The sequence below is a fragment of the Oreochromis niloticus genome, linkage group LG5 (assembly GCF_001858045.2).
Source record: "Oreochromis niloticus isolate F11D_XX linkage group LG5, O_niloticus_UMD_NMBU, whole genome shotgun sequence".
Taxonomy (NCBI): Eukaryota; Metazoa; Chordata; class Actinopteri; order Cichliformes; family Cichlidae; genus Oreochromis; species Oreochromis niloticus.
The window spans coordinates 4183751-4197933 of NC_031970.2; the positions used below are offsets into that span (position 1 = coordinate 4183751).

The 14183-nt window shown below is 38.3% G+C and overlaps 1 protein-coding gene and 1 long non-coding RNA gene across 2 annotated transcripts; both read right to left on the reverse strand.

Annotated features, from left to right (window-relative positions):
• Positions 1-230: 230 nt before the first annotated feature.
• LOC109202276 (uncharacterized) lies at positions 231-4047 on the reverse strand. The gene is made up of 3 exons (XR_002062260.2): positions 3882-4047; positions 1637-1738; positions 231-763 (listed from the first exon to the last, which is right to left on the reverse strand). It is a non-coding gene; the product is annotated as an uncharacterized LOC109202276 (long non-coding RNA).
• A 3486-nt stretch (positions 4048-7533) lies between these two features.
• Positions 7534-13712, reverse strand: LOC102078600 (butyrophilin-like protein 10). The gene is made up of 4 exons (XM_019358493.2): positions 13368-13712; positions 8751-9077; positions 8224-8253; positions 7534-7808 (listed from the first exon to the last, which is right to left on the reverse strand). The coding sequence occupies exons 1-4, from the start codon at positions 13441-13443 to the stop codon at positions 7534-7536; spliced, it is 708 nt and encodes a 235-aa protein (XP_019214038.1). The 5' UTR covers positions 13444-13712.
• Positions 13713-14183: the final 471 nt, after the last annotated feature.

Consider the following 14183-nt stretch of genomic DNA (forward strand, 5'->3'; position numbering starts at 1 on the left):
AGACACAATAATTTATTTTCATTTGTTTTATTTAGACTTTTGCAGAAATATTTAAGCACTTTTTGAAATGACGTAATAATGTAAAATCATCAGTTAACAGCATAAACATACTTTCAGTCAAATTCCAGAATCAATCAGCAGCAGCACACCCCAGACTGGCTTAATGCCTTAAAAATCTAAACTAATACCAAAGGCACATGCATACTAAAGAAGGCACATTATACAAAAAGTTTATTATCATTTTTCAGCATCTATTTTATCAGTGCTCGTGTTTAATGCAGCTGAATCAATGTTAAATGCATTTTAGCTCCAGATGTTTGATGTTCTAACAGTTTACTTGCAGATATTCATCCACACTCATTCATACACAAACCTCTCAGGTCACTCTCTTATAGTTTGTTTCCTTTTGTGTCACTTTAATGTTTTACTGTCATCACTTATTCTATGATCGTCTTTAACATCACATTACATTTCAAAAAAATTACAAATAAGGCAATTTATATCAAACAGCTCTGGGACCAATTTGAATTTTTTACAGTTTCATCACATCTGTGCAGGAAATAAAACGTTCTTAATAACACTCCAATGTACATCTTCACATCCTGGAAAAAGTGGAGTGGAGCTCTGTGACGTGAAGGTTTTCTTCCATCTTTTGCACAGCTTCAGATCACTGCAGAGAATTTCAGAAGTGGAGAGAGTCGTTTGTGTGGTTTTTGATTTTTATAATAACTGGATGCTCTACACTGTTCCTGTGACTTTGCAGCTGTGGGATTGCAGAAAGAAAATACTTAAATTAAATCATAGCTGTCTTTATCCTATGCAGACTGTATAAATTATATTAAAATTCTCTTTACATCATTTATCAGGGTAATAAAACATTTTTTCTGCTCTGCCTGGTTTGTCTTTCACCAGCTGTTCTGTCATTTCAGGGACAGCCACTCCTAACAGCTCTGTTTCTGCACATTTATTACACATAGTTAAAATTATATTATAACACAACCTGATGAAAATGGAATGTTGTATCCATATAAATAAAGGTTTCATAAAGTATCTGTCGGAGCCAAAGGTAGCCCTGTTCAACAGCACCAACTTCTCCATTATTCCTCTCAGCATTTATACATTTTTTGGTTTGTGTTTTAGACCTGAAGCATTACCCTGATATTTGGATCCTGAAACAGAGCTGATTTAATCCAGCTGGAAAATATGTAGATTTTCAAATGACTATTACACTATTTCAAATGAAATCATTACATAAATAATAAAGATAACTACCAAAGAAATGCTACGATAGAAAAAATAGACAGATACATATGCTAGGATCATTATATTGTGACACACCTGTGTTCAGCTGAACGGTTAAATATATATTTGAATAGGTCATATAGATGTCAGTGCGCTAGGCAATGCAGTTTAATTGAGATTGGTCCACTCGCTATGATTAAATAAAAATAATATTTAATGAAAGAGAAAATCTAGGACATGATTTGAAAAATATGTTTGGAACTTCAGTGTTTAGTTGTCTTTAAAGGAGGGTCAACAAATTAGTGTGTGAGGTGGATTTGGTGTGGAAACTGAAACACTAACAGGAGTATTTCTCTCACATCACAGATTAGGTGACATCATTATTCAAACTTACCTAAAGATTTGCAGTAAAATTAAACAGCAACAAAAACTCCAATCATTCCAAAAACAACAGAAAAAACAGCAGCTTTAATCATTCCAGTCCCCGACAGGGCATCTGAAACACAAAAAAGGTAAAGTTACTCTCACAGTATAACAGTAAACATGTACTGATCACAGGTTACAACGTTTAATGGGAAAACATACAACAACAACAACAAGTGTATGACAGTTAACAGTGATCTACAGAAGAAATGAATGTCGTCATTTCATCCACTTTTGATCAATCAGATTCCACCTCCAGGATAAAACTTCAGAAAGGATCAAAAGTGGGATGGCGCTATTAATGTTGAGTATGTGCTCACAGACTAAACAGCATGACTGTGCAGTAAAAATCAGGTTTTAAGGTTCAAGAGTGAAGTTAAACCTGACCCACCTGTCACACTAGCTTTTTCTAAATCCATCACTGGCTTTGTGTGAAGTTTACTGTGTGTTTGCGTGATTTCAGTCTTTCAGAAATGTTTCTTTGTTATGTCACAATGCCTTATTTCTCCTCTTATTAATGTATCACCAAAATGGAGTCTGAGAGCAGTTTAGAGGATGAAGTTTGTTGAGAGAGGTGGGATAGAGAGAGACTCTCAGACTTACCTCTCATTACATCTGAGATGGTTGGATAAAGGTCTTAACATCCAGTCTTTTATGTTAAAAATAATACAGAGTGCTATGATGGTGTGCACCTATGTGCTTTTGATAATGAAAAAAAATCCTTATTCTTAATCAAAGACATACAAGTCTAAGTCTAATTATATGATTAATGAGAAACATAATTTGAGTAAGGAAAATGTCTGTATTTTGTGTATGTAGACATGATTGAGCTTCGACCCTGGCAGATTAGTGTCTGTGTGTGCCTGCAGGAATGTGAAAAGATAAGAAATTAGTATATTGTAATTGTTAAACACAGAATCATAATTCATATGTAATTCTGCTGATAGTTAATCATGCTTAATTCCTTGATACTGATCAGAACATAAACAGGTATAAGTTTAACTAATTAGATAGATAGATAGATCATGTTAAGTCATGTTAATTACAACATGGAGAAGAAGAAAATGTATCAAAGTGATTTTAAGGTTTAAACTTAAAACTGTTTAAATTGTTTTTATTTTTGTATGTGAAAAGTCAGAAAGAAGATAAATGTTGCTGGACATTGAGTGATTATATGTCAGCGACCATGACTGGATGTTTATAGACAAAGAGAGAGCGAGAGAAAAGGGGATGCAAATTAGCAAATGAGTATAAACCCTAACCCTAGGAAGATTCCGGGTCGTTACTTCCTCTAGTTCTTGCAATGAGCAGAAGACATCATCTGAAGACTTGGCTCTGGGGTCCACACTTAGAAATTGTAGCAAGTAACAGTAGGGGAGCAACCAATGCCAACACTGGATTTATGATTTTTGGCCTTTTCTCTGCTCATTTCTGCCATCTTGGATTGCTTCTGACTGGAATACAAATTCTAAACTTGGCTATTTTCTTACTTGATTATATCTACAGAGATAAGTGCTTCTCTCCCCTTCTTTTCTCTAACCTCCCTAACCTCAAAGACAACATTACCTCAGAGTAGGCTAATTTTATAAGTATGATTCAAGTGATTTGATTCTGTTTTTATTATTATTTGATTGTACCTTTGTTTTGCTCCTGCTACATTGCTTTAACAAAATATTCTGCACTAAAAAGTCCAAATTGTGGAAATTTCTTTTCATTGTGGACAATAACAAAAACAAACTAAACTAAATCAAAATTGTAAATATTATAAGAGTGTAGCATAAACAGAAGGTAAATGATTGAAAAATTAAAGTTATGCAACAACTTTTTAGGCAAGCTGAGGAAATATATCTCTCTCTGTCTCTGCCTGTCTCTGACTCTATGCTATCTGTTATTATCTTCTAATATACTATGTAATTAAAGTGCTTGCTTTGAAAGTAGTGTGTAGGAAAATCGCACATATTTTTTCCCAGAATGACTGTGTTATTACAGAATTGAATAAAAAGGCTAAACAGAATCAGCCTGATGAGCGCTCGCATAGACTTTCACTGTTTATGCTGTTGCTTCCATAGATGTAAATAAAGACGTTAAAGTCACTGCTCAGGTGTTGAGTGTCTCGGGTTTGTAAACCAAATACTGCAAATATCACTACAGATGTGTGTTCTGAATGTGTGATCAGTTTTATCAGAGAATAATCAGTGTTTTATGATGACACTCACCAACAAGCAGAAAGATTTCAGCTTTTCTTTGTGGCTGCAGATGTGGAAAACTACAGATGTACTTTCCAGTGTCAGTCACCTTCGTATTTTTGATAGTTATGGAGGCGTCGCCGTGCTTCAGACCTTCTGGAAAATGTGAAACTCGATCTTTGAACTGCTTATCTTGACCTTTAGGTCATTATTGCTGGTGTCATACAGGAAAACCTTCTTTTGGCCAGCTGGTCCTTCTTTTGTCCAACTAAAGGCTTTGATTCAATGCTCTCCTTGGTCTTGGGGGAACAGGATAAAATGGCATCATCACCTTCTTTAACAATCACAGTTGTTCTGAAAGACAGAAACATCCGTTAAACAGTGTACTGACATACAGAGTGACTTGGATAGAAGAAAGTCAGGTAACAGAATTTACAAGTGAGTCTTCTCCTTCACCTAATCTGAAACAGCAGTTTGTGAAGAGTTTACTGGTTAGTCAGATTAACTGTTTACCACTGTTATTTTTAGTTATACTTTATACCTGCACAGAAGTATTTTAAGTTTATTTATCTTTTTTAATCCATCAACACTAACTTTTGTTTTTGTGTTTCAATTTTACAAATTTTGTTAATAGTGAAATCCCAGTACAAATATTCAATTTCAAACATTCTCAGTGTAACCCTCAGTACTAGGAATGTATACTTTATTAATCACCGTAGAAAAATTACTCTCTGCATTTAACTCAGTGAAGCAGTGGGCAGCCACTAATCAGGCGGCCGATTAGTAGGGACGGTACCTTGCTCAGGGGTACCTCAGGATAGCTGTTCAGAGGATTCGACCCCCGACATTCCGATCATGCGGCGACCACTCTACCTACTGAGCTATCCCTGCCCCCCAAAAGGTAACTAATTTCATTAACTAATTTTGGTAAAAAGTTAAACGTGAGGACTTCAGGATATCAAATTACAGACCCCAGTGAGGGTCAGTCTGTTTATTTGTGGTGCATTATTTCTTCAGTCCATTTCACAGAGTTTGTACACTTGTGTACTTGTACTATTTCCTGTTAGTCTTTCCAGCTACAGTTAGGTTGTTTTTTATCTGTTTACTGAAACAGGAGGCAGTGTGATGGCTTGGGCGTGCATAGCTGCCAGTGACACTGGGACACTCGTGTTTATTGATGATGTGATGCAGGACAAAAGCAGCTGAATGAACTCGGAGGAGTTCAGAGACATACTGTCTGCTCAAATCCAGCTAAATGCAGTCAGTTGGGTGGTGCTCCATAATACAGATGGACAATGACCCAAAACATACAGCCAAAGCAACCCAGGAGTTTATTAAAGCAAAGAAGTGGAATATCTTCAATGGCTAAGTGAGTCACCTGATCTTAACCCAACTGAGCATTTCACTTGTTGAAAACTAAATTCAGACACAAGGGCCCACAAACAAACAGCAACTGAAAGTCGCTACAGTAAAGGCCTTGTAGGACATTAAAAATAACAAAACCCAGCATCTACTGATGTTCATGAGTTCAAGACTTCAAGTTGTCATTGCCAGCAAAAGTTTTCACCAAGTTTTACAAATGAACATTGTATTTTCAGTTATTTAATTTTATATCTACAATGTAGCTTGCCATCACCAGTGTGTGAATGTGTGTGTGAATGGGTGGATGACTGAATGTAGTGTAAAGCGCTTTGGGGTACATAGGGACTAAGTAAAGCGCTATACAAATACAGGCCATTTACTATTTACCATTTGAAAATTAATTCATTGTGGTAATGTACAGAACCAAATTAGAAAAAGATGTCTCTGTCCAAATATTTATGTACCTAACTGTATGCGCTCATTATCACACTAATGTTAGATCGATGTGAGCTAATGTTAAACAGTTTCTGTCAACAGACACTCAGCTGACAGTTTGCAGGTGAATCAAAATTATTTACAGTCAATTTTTAGTATAAGATCAGGACCACAAACTGCAGAGTCCACAAATTGACCACACTTAATAATATAATTAAAATCTGATCATTCATGAAAGGAGATTTAATTCCAAAATGCATCAGATGAAGTAGCTCCAATAAACCCAAAACTGAATCTATTTACAAAGTTTTTATTATATTTCTATTTGATATGTCTGTAATGTGTGTGGAATATAATTTTTAATACAGTCCTTATTACTATATGAATCTGTCCATTCAACATCTGTAGTGTTATAGAATTAATGGCCATGAACAAAGCCCATGCACAAATCAGTGCAACATATTTAAATATAGGTGATGACACAAAAGTCACTGTGTGTGTGTGTTAGGGTTCATAGCCCTATTTCACCCTTTTAAGAGTAAAGAAGGCTAGGAGTTCAGAGCTGGTATTGAAATGTTGATGTAAAAGTCTGACAGCTTTTTCATTGTTTCCTGTTTATGCTCTGGCTGCTGTACTGTAATGTGAACCTATCTTTTATGCTCTCATATTCAGATATAGAGAGCATAATAATCAAATACAAATAATTGTTAAATTGATGTTGGATCTTTCTGCTCTACTGCTCTTTGAAAGGCCATCGAGTGATGAATGGTCTCTGTCCTTTAAAAGGAAAAAAATCAGGAAAAGGGGAATCTATGTGCCACCAGTGGGATGCAGCAGTGGTGAATTATTTTAGGTAATTTTCCTCATAACCATTTGAACCACCTGAAAACATGGCAGCCCCACAAAACTTTAATTACAAGACTTGGATATATGATATCCTGACCAAAGTTCCTCCCACAAGAATGCTGTGGCCATGGTTGGTGGACCTTTTACAAAATTATTTTTATTTTAAACATTATGATTCCATTATTGTAAAAAATTAGGATAAAGCAGAGAATGATTTGATCACGAGCCTATAAGCGTGCAATGCTTCATAACACCAACACAGTGACAGCAAAAACTCTGACGGATCACAGCTGCCCTTCACTAACCAATGTGACTGTGGCTATGTGCATATTTTATATACAGTATGATTGGGAGTCCTTTCTTGTCTTTGGGTTTATTGTTTAATTGTTGATATTAGTTTAGAAACTGTCAGAACTCTCTCTCTTTTGTTTGTTCTATCTTTCTGTTTCTATTTGATGCTATTTTTGTATTATTACATATTCTTTGGGAGAACAATTTGGCGCTTCATATGTTGGGCTCATCTCAGCCCTAGATTTTGGGCCCACAACATGGCTTATTAAAAAGAGTCTGATGTTTTCTTATCAGGAAAACGACTCCTTCATGAGACAGAGCTCAGATTTTTACAGGATGTCATTTTACTTTTTAATTTCTGGCCTGAAACCTTTGCTAACAACACATAAAATAGGATTGTAATCAGACTGTGTATCATGTGTAACACTGATATAATAGCCATTCATAATGATACCTGTAAAAAGTCTCAATAAAAAAATAAAAAAATCATTTATGAGTTGAATTCAGACTAAAGTTTTGCTTCAGGTCAAGTGAATCTGACTGCTGAGGTGTTTTATCACACATCTATTCTTTTTTCACCTGAGAAAGATTTTGAGAGAAACATTTGACTCCATGTCTTTATTATTTGATTATTCAATCTTTTATTTCCTTGCATATATCATTCTTTGCATTCAGCCTAAGCATATATTCACACTATCCAAAAGCAATAATTATTTAAATGATTTAATGATTAAAATGCCACTCACGTTCAAATGCACATTGATTTCCGTATATATCTGATGGTGGATTCCTTCTGTGTGGCAACACAGCGATAGTAGTCGGTCTTTTTCACAGTAGTTTTGAGGGTGACATAAAAGTGCTCTCCTTCTTTAGAGACCTGCGGCTCCTCAGAAGGAATGGTTTGATTGTTACTATTCCACCACTCCACTGTAGGTTCAGGGTAAGCACCCTTTACATCACACTTAAGCAGCGCCCAGTCACTTGATTCGTTAAGATTTGTGACAGAAGGCTCTGGAGCTGCACCTGTGAACACATAATATATTGCATAAGAACAAGTGCCGTTAACCAGTTTTTCCTATTCAGCTACTTTGAGTGCAGATGTGGGTTACATTGTCTTTGAGGAAAAGAAAAGCAGAGCATATTTAATAAGAGCCTAGATAGTTTTCTATTGGGCAGAACAGCTATGTGCAACGAACACAACGCCTTGGATAACTCGTTACCGAATTGATTATGAATGAGGTAATACCGCACAAAAAATCTGTAAATATTTACATAAAACACACACAAAAAAATGTTTATAAAGACAATCTGTAGATACGTTTTATAGTTGTATCCAAAAGAAGTTAAAGGTGTTGGTCTTTACCTATCAGTTACCTATAAGTTTACGTTTACACACGGCGACATAAACATCACTGACGTAATCACAAACAGGACTCACCTGGGACGTTTCGGACCTTTAATACGGGCTCTGAAAGGAAACAAACACACACATGTTAGAGGTGACTGTGTAATCATCTACTTGGCAGTCAATAAACTGGAAAAAAAACCCCACAAGTATTAACCATTTTTATAATCTTAAACTAAAAATGAAGGCACAGTCAGAGATTTCATAAATGTCCTAGGACATTTATAAAAGAGGCTAATTTGCGGTGGGGAACGTGTTATATCACACAGTCAGAAAACCTTTGAAAGGTTGTGTGTCTGATATATAGGGAGAAACATTTATTTATTCAGTGTTTATAGTTTAATTCACAGAGATTGATGTTGTTTATTGAACCCTATGGACACCTCAGCTCTTTGATAAGTAGAAAGGTGTAGGATCAGCATGCACATGGGAAGGTCTCAGTTTTGTTCACCAATTGTTGCAAATATTACTGCTGGTGTGCTGTAGGGGTGAGGCCCTGCCAGATGTGCATGCTGACCGTTTCATCTGTAAATAATCAGCTGATTTTTAACAGCACTCACCAACAACAAGCTCAATGTGGAAGATTTTGATTTCTGGCTGCATTATTGGAAAACTGCAGGTATAGTTTCCTTTGTCCTCCAAACGAGTTTTTTTCATTCTTATGGAAGCGTTGCCGTGCTTCAGCTGTTCTGGAAAATATGAGACTCGACCTTTGAACTCCTCATCTTGACCTTTGCTATATGTGCCGTCATCATACATGAACACCTGTTTTAGAGGAACTGTTCCTTCCTTCTTCCAGACAAACAGCATTGACTCAATGTTCTCATTGGTGCCGATAGAGCAGGGTAAAATGGCATCATCATCTTCTTTCACAATCACAGGTGAGGCTGAAAGAAAAAACATGGATTAAACAGTGAGTTCCACCAAGGCTGATGAGGATAGAAGTAAATATAGGCATAAATCAGGGTGACTAATCAGAAGGAAGTTCATCCTTGATTTCTATTAAGCGTGAACATTAAAAAGGATCCACATTGAATTTTGTTATGCCTTAACAGTCGCAACAATATAATCTGCAAACCTTTTAAAAATCATATTTGTTCAGCTCATTCTTCCTTCATAAAACAAACTATGAAACTGGCTTGGGCAAAAATGACCTCTAAAAAAAATCAAAATAAGATGACGATAGGGACATATTAACTAAAGCGTGTCTTGTAATTAGCATGACAAAGGTCTTGTATCTAGTAATCAGTCTGCTTATTTAAAGAGTGAAATGTAGTCACTGTGGTGTTTGCTGTCCCTGCACCACACTGAACATGAACCACAGAAAGCTAAGGAGAGAACTATCTCAATGAGAATGGCAGTTATTGACAAGCATATTAAAGCTATACAGTAAACTATCTCCAAGCAGTTTGATGTTCCTGTGGCTAGTTGGGCATATTACGCAGAAGCTGAAGGTCCACAGGGCTATAGCCAGCGTCCCTGTCAAACTGAAGAGATGGACATAAAAATGGCAACCAAAGAGCCCAGAACTTCCAAAGAGATTAGAGGTGAACTTCAGGGTCAAGGTACATCAGTGTCAAGTTGCCTTAATGGAAGACGACTCACATCGACACCACTGTTACTAGCAAATTTTTTTTAAAAAGCCAGAATGGAATTTGTCAAAATGCATATTGACAAATCACAAACCCTCTGGGAGAATGTTATTTGGACAGATGAGACAAAACTGGTATGTTACCTCAGCTCTATGTTCATAGACACAAAAATTAAGCATATAAAGAAAAGAACACTTTGCCAGCTGTGAAACATATAGGATGCTCGGTTCTTGGGCTGATTTACTGGATTTGTCGCAGTGTATGTTAATTCAGCGCAGGTACAACTAAATCTCATGGCTATCAGTAATTTCTGTCCTGCGTCAGAAAGCTTTGTCTCAATCACTCAACAGGATAATGATCTAAAACACACAGCTAAAAAGACTTGGGAATAACTAAAAACAAAACAATGGACTATATGGAAGTTGCTTACTATGAGCCCTGATCCAATCTGGTTGATTTCTGTGAATCAAGCTGAACACTGCAGAAGGCAACCTTCAAATCTGAGACACTTGGAGTAGTTTGCTCCTGAGAGTTGGGCCAAAGTATAACGTAGACAGCTGCAGAAGTGTCATTGACAGTTAGAGAAATCGCTCGATTACAGTCATCGTCTCCAGTGGTTGAGTAACAAAATATTAAGTTAAGAGTACCATCATCCACTGTGAAATAGAGTGGCACTATCCTTGATAGTCACTTTGACTGGCTCCTTCCTGCTTTTAGTGCTTCTTCCCCATAACACACTGTGCTTTGTGTGCAGGCCTCATCCATTTTCTGAAGAAGACAAAACTTGACTTTCTCACTCAAACGTGACTACAAACAGACAAATATCTAATCTACTGTCGTTGCCACAAAGCTGTGTGGAAAGATTGTAATGTAATTTCTAATTTCTGATTTGATGCAAAGATCTTCATACTTTTGTGTTTATGGGGAAAACAAACACAGTTGGGGGCTCAGGAGAATTTGGCATAACAAGAAATGTATTAAACTCATAAACATCCAGCAGGTCACCAGTGAACCACATATGCTGGTTAGGTGTAGACTGGCTTTTAGCTACACGCTAAACAAGCAGAGTTTCAGAAAGTAGAAGATGTTGCCTCTCAGTTCAAGTGTCTCATGAGCATTTTGGTCTTGCAGTTCTTCTGGGATGATATTTCTATTAAAGTGTGGCAAATGCATAAAAAATTCATATAAAGAGATAAAAGTGAATATAACCCTGCCTCTAACCAGCTCACCAGGATCAGGTGCCTCATCAGAGGTTAAAGGCAGTTTGTGTGGCAGCAGGTTTCTTCATTTCCACGTGATGAAATATCACTAATTCAGCCAGCAACAGTGTCAACACTGTGAGGCCAAAATGTTTCACTGATAAAGATTTGAAACACATCCAGTCTGTGTCCTTTTCAACAGCTGAGCTCTCAAAAATCTTCCTGCCAGTTTGAACCTGCACATCGCAGTCAGTAACAGCCTCATGTTAATGGGCCACAAAAGTTTTAACCCTGACTGTAGAAACCTCAGGAAATGGAAATGTAGCCTACTGTTCGTCTTCGTAGTCATATTAATCCTGCGGGGCCTCTTCACTCATTGAATCACTCGCTCTGAGAACTGGGGCTAAAACACAAACAGAGACCTGAAAGAGTTAAAAAAAAATAATAAAACTATATGTTATGCATGAGAGACCTATGGATGAGTAAAAGCCAACATCCACACTGACAGCATCCAGTAACTCAGCGCAACATTAGCAGAAAACAGCTGCTATCGAGACTGGTGATCCAGAGCCCACAGCTCAGTGGGATCAGGGCTGGACTGGTAATCTGGCCCGATGGGTCATTTTCTTTTCCTTGTCAATATAATTATTCAGCCACCGTCTCTGTGCACTGGTGCACCTTGCAGAACAGAGTTTAGTGTGGAAGATGTGTTTGATAAAGATGGACAAAGAAAATAAAATAAAAGTGGAGCTGAAAAGCTGAGAGAGAAACAGAAAAGAAATAGAAACAGATTCAGCCAAATGTGTCAAGTTAAGGGAGACGTTAGCTGTCAGGGCCGCTGCACCGTCACCAGCTGTACGACCAACACTTTTAACAAACCCTGGAGGTTCCACATAGCTGCTGTGGTTAGCACTAGCTAACAACATTAACTGCCATCACCCCCTGTCTGTAGGTGGGCCAGATTGTTGTGGTAGAAGTGAAGGAGAGAAACACAAAGACCTATTTTACTTACCCAAGTCCTGCTAAGTAATGCATCTTTTAAACAGAAAATAATGTAATTATATGACTAACTGTTCGATTTCCCTGTTTTTTTGCATGCACTACTCAGCGTTATCATTGCTTTATGTGCACATATTTAACCTGGGTGACCGATCATGGTGGGTCACCTGGGCCAAAACTGCCAGGGCCAATTTTTTGTCCTAGTCCAGGACACAGTGGGATCAAAAGTGAGCAGCATGGAGATAACGAGCCGACCCTGGAAGAAAGGAGGAGTGGATCTGAACTAGATGATGCCCGGCCGCCTCCAATCACAGATGCACCTACTGAGCTGAAGATGGAGATTGTGCCCAAACTCAAGGTAACCACCCAACTGAGAGCACAAGTTCCCAGGCTTACAATATCAGAGGAGATGCTCAGAGATGTGAACATTGATCTGCGCAAAAGGACAGCACAGAGGCTCTGATCATACTAGAACCAGAACAGGATCTACGCAGCAGATCGACAGAGGCAGGAGTCTACCACAGCCTACAGGATCCACGCTGCAGACTGTGCAAAAATGTCCCGGAGACTTTCAACACAAGATTTTTTTTAAAACTGTCCCAGCTTACATCTGGGATAGCGTACAGTGAGCACCACAACCAAGAAGCTGGGAAGGTGTACAAGAACATCTGTGCTGCATTGAACTGGAAGTCCAAATGTCCCGATGGGAGACACCACCAATGGTGGTTGAGAACAACAGGGCTGTGGTTCTGAGGGACTTCAGTTCCACACGGACAAGCAGCTGCTGAACAACCAACCAGATACTGTGGTGGGTAACAAGGAGCAGAAGACTGCAGGTGTGATAGAAGACAGTGACAGGAACAAGGAGTGTGAGAAAAAAAGAGTACAGGGGCCAAAGAGCTACAACTCTGAAACAGGAAGAGAGACAGAGTGAGAGACACACACACAGAGAGAGAGTGAGAGTGTGGTTAATTATTCTCTATTCTATGAGTCATTTTATTATTGTCGACCCACTTTGAGATAACATAAAACTTTGGATGCATTAAGAAATCGCATTCAGTCACAAACAAACGTCACACCGTGTCAGCAGAATGAAAGCAGAAATGTGTTTACAGGTTAAAAGACGTCAGGATGGCTGATAATGGATCATAAACACTAAAGAGAATAATTTCGTTTCATTGTCGAAGATGCTGCACGTTAATCTGCTCTAACTCTCGTTATTTCAACACTAAAATGCGGCTGCGTTAAAAGCTGATGTCACAGGTGTAGACTCTGCAGTCATCCACCCACTAACGCAGCGCCCTGAGCAGGGTTAAAGCTCCATCCGCTGCTGTGAAACGTGACTGCGCCTGCACACATGATCAGTATAAATCAATGAGTTTATTACCGGATTCAGCACCAAACGTCAGTCCGGACAAAGTCAGGAAACAGAAGCTCAGAAACAGAAGTGGTAGAAGCTCCATGTCTGCAGAAATCCTCAAACGTTCAAACGTTACAGCATCTCTTTAAAAAAAGGAGCTCGGAGCCACTCCTCCTCCCAGCGCACTGACGCACTCCAAAACACTTCAGACAGTTTCTATTCTCTTAAAGTAGTAAACCATAACTGCACTTCCGGTGTGATATGTCGCAACATCAGCGCCTGTTAGATTGAACGTGATTAACAGCGACAGTTACACAGAAACGCGGACAGAAGAAAGATTAATGAGCAAAGATGGCATATTACTGTAAAAAGGTTAGAGAAAGGACCCTCCCACCGCGGAATCTGCAGCCTTTAAGGTCAAAGACAGCTGCAGGTTCTTTTTACACTAACATGACCTATATGATGAACACACACACACACACACACACACACACACACACACACATACAACTGAGGCTGTTCCTGCTCCTCCTCGTCCTCATTAAACATGGTCAATGACTAAATGATGACATCAGTGTACGTACAGTAATCCCTGTGAGTACACTACAGTAATCACTTCACACTTCTTTCTGCTCTTGGATTTATCTGAGCACAGAAGCTCCGCCCACTGACCCATCAAACCTGTTTGTGTGAGACAGTCTGGGATGAACTGAGGGGCTGCACCACAGCTCAGTATGAGATCACATAAGAACTTTTTAAACTCTAATAATGTTCAAGAATAAAAATATTTGCAATGGGCCAGTATGCCCACTTTAATGGACTTATGAACAGTTCAAGAGTTTC